This window comes from Bubalus bubalis, chromosome 4 (genome assembly GCF_019923935.1).
Source record: "Bubalus bubalis isolate 160015118507 breed Murrah chromosome 4, NDDB_SH_1, whole genome shotgun sequence".
Classification (NCBI taxonomy): domain Eukaryota; kingdom Metazoa; phylum Chordata; class Mammalia; order Artiodactyla; family Bovidae; genus Bubalus; species Bubalus bubalis.
This window is the reverse complement of record NC_059160.1, coordinates 19,098,947-19,111,038: the sequence shown is the minus strand read 5'-3', so window position 1 is coordinate 19,111,038 and position 12,092 is coordinate 19,098,947. Positions and strand designations below refer to the sequence as shown.

At 38.5% G+C, this 12,092-nt stretch overlaps 1 protein-coding gene across 1 annotated transcript in view; it reads left to right on the top strand.

The window, feature by feature from the left end:
* Window positions 1-4,245: 4,245 nt before the first annotated feature.
* The window catches only part of LOC102402539 (alpha-2-macroglobulin), a 72,319-nt gene continuing 64,472 nt past the window's right edge, over window positions 4,246-12,092 (top strand). The window contains exon 1 of the mRNA XM_006069786.4: window positions 4,246-4,391. Coding sequence (XP_006069848.3) covers window positions 4,306-4,391 — 86 coding nt within the window. The 5' untranslated portion in view covers window positions 4,246-4,305. The remainder of the gene's footprint in view (window positions 4,392-12,092) is intronic.

Sequence of the window (12,092 nt, the reverse complement as noted above, 5' to 3'; positions counted from 1 at the left end):
TGACAGAGTTTATTTTCTTGGGCTCTAAAATCACTGCAGATGGTGACTGCAGCCATGAAATTAAAAGACTCTTGCTGCTTGGAAGAAAGAAAAGCTATGACGTATTTAAAAACAGATTAAAAGCATATTAAAAAGTAGAGACATTACTTTGTCGACAAAGGTCCGTCTAGTCAAAGCTATGGTTTTTCTAGTAGTCATATATGGGTGTGAGAGTTGGACCATAAAGAAAGCTGAGCACAGAAGACTTGATGCTCTTGAACTGTGGTGTTGGGGAAGACTTTCGAGAATCCCTTGGACTGCAAGGAAATCAAACCAGTCAATCCTAAAGGAAATCAGTACTGAATTTTCATTGGAAGGACTGATGCTGAAACTGAAGCTCCAATATTTTGGCCATCTGATGCACAGAACTGACTCACTGGAAAAGACTCTTCTGCTGAGAAAGATTGAAGGTAGGAGGAGAAGGGAACGACAGAGAATGAGATGGTTGGATGGCATCACTGACTCTATGGACATGAGTTTGCGCAAGCTCCAGAAGTTGCTGATGGACAGGGAAGCCTGGCATGCTGCAGTCCATTGGGTCACAAAGAGTTGGACACGACTGAATGACTGAACTGAAAACTTGTGTTATTACCTGCAGTAACTACAAAGTCAGAGGAATTCCTCTCCTCTAGAAGCCTCCCCCGCCCAAATTCCCAAGATCCTTGGCCTGCCAGGAAACAATTTTCTTTGTGTATGAGGCTGGTACCCTATATGTCATACACCATGTCAGTTTCCTTTGAGGACTTTGTAAATATTGACTCCACCCATATTTCTCTATTGTGAGCTTGTCATGACCGATTAAATAAGAATTATTTTCAAAAATTATTTTTCTGGTAGGCCTTAATTACACAATCAATCTGTCTAAATTATGTCTAGATTTAAAAAAAGACATATTCTTATTAAACTAATGCAATTAACTATGTTGCCATGAAAATTATGGATATATTTTTACTTTTTAAGTAAGTTTTTGTTCTGAATTTTAAGAGAGTTAGTGCAAATCAGATACCATTTTTAAATGCTTTGTCTCCATCTACATACAGAAACAGAATCTACTAAATTGGGTGCTAGATATAGAGCAAAAAGAGGAAGGGCTTCCCTGGTGGCTCAGAGGTAAAGAATCCGCCTGCCAATGCAGGAGACGCAGGTTCAGTTCCTGGTCCGGGAAGATCTCACATGCTGAGGAACAACCAAGCCTGTGTGCCACAACTACTGAGCCTGTGTTCTAAAACCCTGGAGCCACAACTACTGAAGCCTACATGCCTGAGAGCCTGTGCTCCACAACAAGAGAAGTCTGAGCATCTCAAGCAGAAGAGTAGCCCCCACTCACTGAAACTAAAGAGAAGCCCACATAGCACAGCCAAAAATAAAGTTTTTTTAAAGAGAAAGAGGAAGAACTTTCCCCAATATTTGTTAAAAATACATTTAAAAAATACCTTTTGTGTATGTGTGTGTGTGTGTGTTGAGTTGCTCACTTGTGTCTAACTCTTTGCAATGCTTTTGGACTGTAGCCTGCCAGGCTCCTCTGTCCATGGAATTTTTCAGGCAACAATACTGGAGTGGGTTGCTGTTTCCTCCTCCAGGGAGATAAAGACCTATTATATTCTGAATAAATATCCACATTTTAATTTCCCTCCTTGTTCATTCAATCCTAGTAATTCTTATTCTGCTTGATCTTAGGCGAAGCATTGTTTTTCATGAAGTATTTTTGCTTTTAAAGTTAAACATGTCCTAGAAAACCTGTCTTGTACTAGTACAAATAACCACAGTTAACCACTATCTTTACTATTTACTTGCCTTTACCAGTTAGATTTTTACTTACATACATTTTCAAGTTATTAGTATCTTTTCAGCTTAAAGAAGCCCCTTTAACATTTCCTGTAAAGCTGGTTTTGTGGTGATAAACTCCTTTAGCTTTTGCTTCTATGGAAAACTTTTTCTCTCTCCTTCAGTTCTAAATGGTGGCCTTGCTGGGTAGAGATTCTTTGTGAGTTTTTTCCTTCACAACTTTAAATATATCTTGCTACTCCCTTCTGACCTGCAAAGTTTCTGCTGAAAACTCAGCTTATAGCCCAATGGAAGTTCCCTTGTATGTAACAAGGTCTTTTGTTTTTTTTCTTTCTCTCTCTTGCTGTTTTTAAGATTCTCTCTTCAACTTTTGATTTTAATTATAACATGCCTTGGTAGAGATCTCTTTGGTTCCTCTCATAAGGAACTCTTTGTGCTTCCTGTACCTGAATATCTGTTTCTTCCCCTTTGTTAGGGACGTTTTCAGCCATTATTTCTCAAATTTTCAAGCTCTTTCTCTCTGTCTTCTCCTTTTGGGACTCCTTTAATATGAATGTTATTCTGCTTGATGTTGTCCCATAGGAACTCTTTACCTGCCTCTGCTCTTTCGACATTCTTTTTTCTCTTTGCTGCTCTATTTGGATGAGTTCCACTGTTCTTTCAGGTCACTGATCCTGTCTTCTGCTCCACTTCATCTTCCGTTGAACCCCTCGAGCCTATTTTCAGTTCAGTTATTATATTCTTCAGCTCTATGACTTCTGTTCAGCACTTTCTTATTTATCTTTGCTGAAGCTCTCACTGTGTTCATCCATTCTTCCTCAAGTTCAGTGAGCATTTTTTAACTATTCTTTTGAACTTTTTTTTCTAGATAATTTACGTATCTCCATTTTTTTAAATTAACTTATTTATTTTAATCAGAGGATAATTACTTTACAATATTGTGATGATTTTTGTCATGCACCAACATGAATCAGCCATAGGTATCTCCATTTTGTTAAGTTTTTTTTCTGAAGTTTTGTTTTGTTCTTTCATTTGAAGCATCTTCCCCCGTTTCCTCATTTTGCTTGACTCTGTGTTTGAGTCTGCATGCTAAGTAAAACAGCCCACTTTCCCATTGAAAGAGTGTCCTGCGTATGAAATGAAACTTATCATTTATCCTCACCCTAGCTCTTGGTTGTCTCAAATCAGTGTGTTAAGCAGCCTGATTTATTCTTGATGGGTCCCAGTTGTTGAGGGTGTTTTAAGACCTGTCAGTGTTCCAGAAAGCTTGCTCCCAGAGTCAGTGCCTAGTTTCAGACAGATTGAAAGCCAGATCCTCAGGCAACAGCTGTTAAAGTACATAAACAGTCCTATGGGTCTGCAATCCCTGCTGACCTCCAGACCAGGAGATCTGGGAGTGTTTCTGGGCAATAGTTGCCAGAACTAAGGCTCCCTCTGAGTGTATAAGCTCATTGCTGGAAGATCCCAGCAAGCCATGGCAAGGTCAGGGGATGCAACAATGGGAGGTGCAAAGACTGCATCTTCCTGCCTATATTCCCTACAAGTGCATCTGCAGCCCCTAGATGAACGGCAGTGCTGAAGCCTGTCCCTAAGGTTGAAGCTCCGGGACAAGTAAATGTCTTTTTCACAGGCAGACTATGGGTAATTTTTTTTCTGCTGTCTGCGCAATGCCCTGGGTGTGACAGCCTGCCTAGAATTATCTTTCCAATCATTACAGACCTGTGAGGCCCGGGGAAGTTAGTCCCTCTGGCCACCAGTACCAGGTGATCAAGAGGTGTCCTGTGTGAACTGTGTCTACTGCCCAGCCCTAGCAAGTCTGCAGAAAAATGTTGAGGGTGGGGTGGATCCACAGTGTTAGTGATACAAGGGAAGTATGTTGGGAGCAGGGCTTGGCTGCAGCTTGAGGAAGGCTAGAAGAGAGTGGTAGATGGGTGGGTCGTGATGAAGTGAGGGGGATGGAGAAGATGGGGAGAACACCTGCAATTTTAGTTAAGCACAAGCATTTCTTTTGAATTACTTTCTCCAGAGCTGCTTACTCAATCCTCTGTCAAGAAGTCCCCCTAAAGTCATTGAATGAGTTACTGGCATAATGACACATCCCTTGACCCTCAAAGGTAGCTTTCTTTGACACCTACTTGCAAGAATTTTGAAGGAGTTGAAGAAGGCTGGGTTGAAAGTTCCTCCTCCGGAGCTTTGCTGTCAAAGTTAAAGAAGGTTAATTCTCCCTGGAACATAAATTTTTATTGTCTGGAAATGACTCAGAGCCTGTCAGACAGAGTTTAGCCTTGAGACTAATGAAGCAATCGCTGAGAGCATCAACCCTTTCAGGGAATCTGTGTCCAACCATGAACTCCATTTGGAGGCACTAGGTGGAGCTTGTTTGCAAATAGCATATAAAGTCTGCTAAATTTGAAAGGTCTCAAGGACCAGGCTGAGGGCAGGAGCTGGGCACGACACGGTGCCTGCGGTTTGTCCCTCACTATGGGGGAAGGCAGACTTCTTCACTCATGTCTCCTGCTACTTCTTGTCATTCGGTTTGCTACCAGCACCTCAAATTCTGTGGAACCGTAAGTCTCACCCAACATCTCTTCAATAATGTTTTTTTATTTCAGTCTCTCCCTTATATCTTTGCTTTGCCTTTCCTAGTTATTGCTACCCTTTCATTCCTTAAGATACCTTAAAATTATAAGAAAGTAATATATTTTTTCTTTCACTTATTCTATATTCTTGAAGTCATGTTTTTCATGGGGTCAATAATAGTCATAAACACAATAAGTAGTCATTAGGAAGCATGACAAACCTCAGACCCCCCTCACAGAATCATTCTTTCAGGTGAAAGGTATGGACTATAAAAATATTTAAAATGTACAGATGGGAGTAATTAAACTCATATTGCAGATTATATGTACACAGAAGGTAAGGAACATGTTAAATTATATCACAGGCATATAATTTGCACAATTCATACCGTGGAAAACTGACAATTTGATTTCTCCAACAAGTAAATTGTCTCAGAATCAGAAGCAGAGACCACCTATAAAATTAGAAAGATTTAAAAGGCATATCAATCAATTAATCAATCACAATGTATAGGCCTAATTTTGATAATGATTTCAAAGACATCTTTTAAAACATAATGACATCTGTGATGACCTGGAGGGGTGGGATGGGGGCGTGGGAGGGAGGCTCAAGAAGGAAGGGTTATATGTACACATTTGGCTGATTCATGCTGTTGTACAACAAACACTAATACAACACTGTAGAGCAATTTACTCCAATAAAAAAAATGACATTTTAATAAGGAATTATAAATTTGCACTGGCTGAATATTTAAATATGGATGATATTAAAAATTTTTGTTAAATGTTTATGTACCATAATGTAGCATGTTTTAGTTTAAAAATAATCCTTTCCTTCTGGAAATATATGTTGAAATATTTTGGAGTTTTGCTTCAAAATGATAATGGGAAAGGTGAGGTGGTTAAGAGGTGAATGTAGATGGAATGTGGATATGATATAGCTAAGGCAAGAGTGCACGTAGATGTCCTTGGATGTTAGAACTGGATATTGAGAGTCTAGTAGTTCATTATATAAATACAATATTGTGGATATAGACTTTTAGTATATTTAGAACAGTTAGATAAACAGATAATATGTGTACATATATACATGGAGAGTTTTATATATTTACAAAAAATATTCTGGATTAAAATTTACACAGGATTGGTGATTTCTCACATTACATATAAAAGATGCCTTGCAGATAAAGTACAAACCAGAAAGATTTTCAATGTGGTCATGGGTGACTGGTAACCAATCATTAGGGTTATTTTTGAGGGTAACTTTAGCATTTCTGTTCAAATGATGCTTTTAAAGATTATTACTACTACCACTACTTTTAAAGACTACTATTTTTCTGAGTGGAACATATGTCAGGAGAGCAGGATAAAAGCCTATTAAAAACATATTATAAAAATAATAATATTGTGGATATATTTGGATTCATTTATTATTTTGTTTAATTTTATGTATGTTTGAAATGCTCCATCATAAAAACTTTAAAATTAAAAGGAAGTAACAATGAAAGTTACAAAACATTTAGAACTGAACAAGAATTAAAACATTTTCAAAATACCTGATTTATTTGTTTAAATATCTAGTACACATGGAAGTACATTTTATAAAACCTAAACATTATATGAATTAAAAAATTAAGAAAGATTGTTATATGAATGAAATGAGCTAGAAAAATGGGGGGGAAAGCAATATATAAAGAGTGTTGACAGTGAATTGTGAAGAACAGAAGTTAATAAAATGAAAGTCAACAAAATGATAGAATCAAGAAAACAAAAGTCTGTATTCTAAAGATTAATAAAACATATAAATGGTAAATTTTGAAAGCCTCAATGAAAAATATAATGTTGAGAGTCCCTTGTACTGCAAGGAGATCCAACCAGTCCATTCTGAAGGAGATCAGCCCTGGGTGTTCTTTAGAAGGAATGATACTAAAGCTGAAACTCCAGTACTTTGGCCACCTCATGCGAAGAGTTGACTCATTGGAAAAGACTCTGATGCTGGGAGGGATTGGGGGCAGGAGGAGAAGGGGACGACAGAGGATGAGATGGCTGGATGGCATCACCGACTCGATGGACGTGAGTCTGGGTGAACTCCGGGAGTTGGTGATGGACATGGAGGCCTGGCGTGCTGCGATTCATGGGGTCGCAAAGAGTCGGTCACGACTGAACTACTGAACTGAACTGAACTGAGAAGAACAAAAATTATACAAATTATCAAAACTGAGGACAGAATATTTTGAAAAATTGAATAAACCAGAAATGAAAGTGAATTAGGAGTAAAAAATAATCCTTCACTTACAAAAGACAGCATAACAATATTTTACAGAAAAATTTCATCACACTTTCAAGGAAATGATAATCCCAATCCTAAAAACAATATTTAGAGAGCAGAAAAAGAATACCTATATAAATTATTTTAAGCTTAATATTATAAGAATCACACAAAAAAGAAAATTAAATATCAATTTCATGTATGGACATAGAAGCAAAATGCAAAATAAAATACTGCCAATTTGTTACAGCTGGGTATTTAGTTGATTTTACATTAGCTGCTAAAACAGTAAACCATAAAACTCAATGACAAAGCACAATAACCTAACTTTGTCATTTTCATGTGTATCACTTCCAAATACTTATCCATCAAACAGTGATATAAAGGTGCCCACAGGAAGTTTTAATACAGCAAACCTGGATACGACATACATGACATTTACTTATGCTCCATTAGCCAGAACTCAGTTGCATGATGAGACAGTCTTTCTGTGTATTCAGGAGGAAAAGAAAAGAAACTCAGTGCAGAACTAGCCAGTCTCTGCTACAAATCATGTGTGTGTGGGTATGTGTGCTATGTTGTTATGTGTTCCAGTTATCTACCTAGAGTGTAATGAATTAAAACAATACTTTATCATTTTTCTCTCATGGTTTTATGGTTTGACCAGGTTCACCCAACAGGGCATTATTTGCTTTGGTTCTCTCTTGCAGTTGAAGTCAGATGTTGGCTAGGGCTTTGGTCCTCTGAAGATTCAACTGGACTGGGTATCCTAGATAGCTCCTCAGATGGCATGCAGTTCGTGCTGGCCATCACCTGGTGGCTCATCTAGAAATGCTGCCCAGAGTGTTGACACATGTCCTCTCCAAATGGCTCAGGATTTGGAGCGGGATTCCAAGAGACTGTGTCCCATGTATTAACATAAGCATTCTAGGGAATGGGGCAGAACCTGAAGAGCCTCTTGTACATAGCTTTGGAAGTCACATAGTACCACTTCCATCACTACCCTTTTTCAAAAGCAAGGCATAGGGCAAGGAGAGGGAACCACATAAGCCTGAGAATACTGAAAGGCATGGTTTATTAAGGGACAATCTCTAACCACTAAGCTTTCATAATCTTCTATAAGCCCCCCACTGATTTGCATCTTGCTTCCATGTTAAAAAAAAAAAAAAACACTCATCCATGTTCCCCTCCAACACTTGATGTCTTGTCATATGATGACATCAGCCTCAGGCTTGAAATCTAGCATCTAAATTAGGTCCAGCTATAGATGAAACTCCTTGGGGTCATCTGCTCAATTTCAGTTCCTTTAGTGTAGTTCTCATTCTGAAGATCTGTGAACTAAACAGAAATGTTAGTTATCTACCACCACTCTGGGGACAATCCCAGGACAACTGTGACAGATACTTCTATTCAAAAAGGTAGAGCACGGGAGGCCACTCCAGTTCATGGTGCATAGCCACTCTGAAATCTGACCAGGCAGTTGTCACCAGTTCTCTGATTAGGGTTCAGTCTTGCTTCCTCAGAGTGGTTCTCTGTGACTCTGGAATCCACTCTACACTCTAATTCATCCTTTATTTCCCATGAGAAAAAGCATATGTTTTCAGCTGAGATATGCTCTCAGTCTTCTTCTAGTCTGTAGATGTTTGAGGGCTCTGAAATCTCCTTTTCCCTTTGAACCATCTCTGTCCTTTGTAGTCCCATCTGGAAGTGCTTCTGTTAGTACAATTCTTTTAAATGTCATGGTTTCATATTAGTTTTAATGAGATTTATTCCGTGAGACAAAACCAATACCCACAAACCTCTCCAAAAGGCATATCTCTTCCTTAGGTCACCTACAAGGCTCCTATGAACTAGATTATTAGAATTCCTGTTGTCTAGCAAATACAGTCAGAGAGGAATACCCTTAAATTTCTCAGAAATCATTTTTTTTTTCTATCCAAAAGTAACCGCTAGGTATAACTTTATTTAGTTCTGAACCTTAATGTTGGATGCTACAGTCAAAACTTTGACTTTATTTTTATCCCAAAGTACATTAATTCTGTACTTTGATTTTTATTTTGGGTTTGATTTTTCTCATGATACCCAGGAATAAATGTGAAAGAAATGTTTAAAATATATATAAGAAAAAAATTTAAATAGTAATGAAGAACACAAAAAAAGGACTTGAACAAATGTTGTTTAATAAAGCATCCTATATTTTTGGATAGGTTAAAAGTCAGCATCATGAAAATGTCAAATGTCAATACTCCCTAAATTTATTTACATTTTATGTAATCTTAGCTCAAAAACCATTAGGATCAGAGATGCTGATTCTAAAATTCACATTTAAAAAAACCATTGAGATAGGTGACATTTTATATATGTGTGTCTGTCTGCCTATGTGTCTATCTGTCTACCCCTGGTTCCTGACATAGCACTCCTAAAAATCCCCTTGGAATTTCCTAAGTGATAAGAGTACTTAGAGCATCTTTTATTTGAAGTTTTGCTCTTTGACCCAAGTTCCTGACACAGATCTCCTAAATCCATTGGGATTTTGTAGATAAGAGATATTTTCTTCTAAAGAGGCAACTGTTGGTGGACTCCTGGATAGCTTCAGAATGGGAGCTGGGCACCAGAAAGGGAAAACCATGATTAGAATCTATTTCCCTCCAAAATAATGGCTTCAATATCTACATCTCAGTGTTCTGGGCTGCCACGCCCCCTGCTGTTTCATCCTTATGTATGTATAATTCCTCGTTAATTGCATTTAATTTGCAAGAATCATCTATCAACCTGAGCTGGTTGTGTCTCCTTTTCAGCCCTACTGTGGGTTTCTATTTTCGTGCATGCATGCTAAATCACTTCAGTTGTGTCTGACTCTTTGCGATCCTTTGGACTGTAGCCCACCAGGCTCCTCTGTCCGTGGGATTCTTCAGGCAAGAATACTAGAGTGGTTTGCCATGCCCTCCTCCAGGGGATCTTCCTGACCCAGGGATCGAACCCGAGTCTCCTGTGGCTCCTACATTGCAGGTGGATTTTTTACCGCTGAGCCACGGGGGAAGCCCATCTCTGTTTTCAGCATCCTTTAAATGACCCATTAAGCAAAGGAAAGGATAGAAGTTTCACTTGATTCAGAAACTCAGTTTTGTTTCCATTGCAGTCCTTTTGGTCAGAGAATTCTTAACCTACACAATATACTTGTGAAGGAATTTTGTCCATTCATTTTTTATTTTTATGTGGGGTCTTCTTTTTCTCTTTCTTTTTTGGTAGGAAAATAAAATATTGATATAATTTTATATTTGCATGGTATTTTGAACATCTCAGAGATGTTTCTACACATCTCATTTTTTTTCTAAACTGTTCCAGAGAAAAAGCCAGAAGCAGCATGAGAAACTTCTCCTTAGCCTTATTGTAGACCATAATCACAAAACACAGAATTTCACAATGGGAAACGTGAAAGAAATCTCTGAAAATGATCCAAAAGATCTGAATTAGAATGTTAGAAAGAATTTTGTTCGAAACAAGGGATTTCTCAATCATAGAGAATACAGAGGCCAACAAGAGACAGGGTAGGAGGGCAGCGCAGTTAGAAGTCTAAGAATTCTCTCCCTAATCCAGTCCACTTTTTAAATTTCGTCTTCATATTTTCCAAAGAGTGAAGAAGCTGTGTTCTGGTCTGTTTCCTCAAATGATGTGTTTAATACCACTTATTACTATGCATTTTGATCCCTTTCTCATAAGGTGAAATATTGCTCATGTATTTTTTCATAAGGAATGGTAGAAATGGTAGAAACAGGAAGCAAAGATAGTCACATTCTCCCAACATATCACTACTCCCCAGGTGGTGGGGGCAGGGGTGGTGGGGCGGAACAGTTAGGTTTCAATACTAGTGCTCTTTACTGAGTCGTGGGATTAAAATTCCAGATTTCCAGAACCATATGTTTGCTTGCAGAAGCAGGAAAGATATGTGTGTGGGACAGTAACAGCACTTCCAAACAAGAACCAAAGAAGAAATTGGAAGAAGGGTCATTTTATTACTATTGTATAAGAAAACCACACAGATCTGCAGAAGCCTCTACATTAATTTTTATTCAATAATATGAGGTTATGGAACTATATATATGAAAACAGGAATTTCTCAAATAATAACAAGATCAGCCTGCTTTTCCCCTTTCCTTTATCTTTTTTTTTTCTTTTTCCCCCCAAACAGTTACATGGATAAATCTTAACTGAAACTATACAAGTTTACATTTTTTTCCCCAAAGTAAGCAAAACACCTCTGTTTTCCCAGCATTTTTCCCTTCTTAATGTGGAAGAATAATTTACTAAAATGTTAAAGACTATTTTGGTTTCACGACTGAAAAGGATTTGAAAAGATTGTAATCTGTGCTGATTCTTATCCTATGGTATTTTTTTTTCCCTTCCCTATTACAAAGTTTAGCCAGGTCCTTGTGGCCTTTCTTCTTAAGAATTTTCAAGGTTAGAAGCAGAGATTGCTTAAAGATACTATGCAAAAGCCCTGGCACTTGGGCAAATCACTCGAGGTGCTCCTGAGGAAGAAGAAAAAGAAGTCTTTTGCAGAGACGTTAAAGCGAAGCCCCACTGCAGCCAGGATTGGAAGGGAGTTTGCAGGAGAATGGATATATGTATATGTGTGACTGAGTCCCTTTGCTGTTCACCTGAAACTATCACAGCATTGTTAATCGGCTATATCCCAATACAAAATCAAAAGGCTTTTTTATAAAAGAGAGAGAGAGAAGCCCCACTGGCAGAAAGAAATCAAAATCAGGATGTGAGTGGAGCTTATGGGACCCAGGAGAGTGGGCACTGGGTCACCTCCATCATTGCACTCAGGGTAACAGACAGGACCTCTGAGCTAAGTAGCTGTGTGAGGCACATTCTGGACCACAGAGCTCCCAGTCTCAGGAAATATTCCCGTGTCCAGATAGAGCATAGAAGCAGCCAAGTAGCCAGGCTTCAAAATGGCTGAAGGGCTGGACAATGGCATGGTCATATGAGGAGTAACCAGTTTCACGCAAAGACAAAAGCAGCTTCCCAAATATTTTGTTTCACAAACCCCAGTGTGGGGAAGGCTCTAATAAAAATGAAGATTAAGTCTCACTAAGAATTTTAGAAGAATGAAAGCAGAGTCAGATTTAATTCAATTCCCAAATGGCACTAGTGGTAAAGAGCCTGCCTGCCAATGTAGGAGACTTAAGAGACACAGGTTCGATCCCTGGGTCAGGAAAATCCCCTGGAGGAGGGCACGGCAACCCACTCCAGTATTCTTGCCAGGAGAATCCCAGACAGAGAAGCCTGGTAGGGTAGGATCTGCAGGGTAGCAAAGGGTCAAACACAACTGAAGCAACTTAGCACACATGCACAAAGAAAGTAAAGCAATGTTATATTTCTTTTTTTGATTGAAGTGCAATTGACCTACA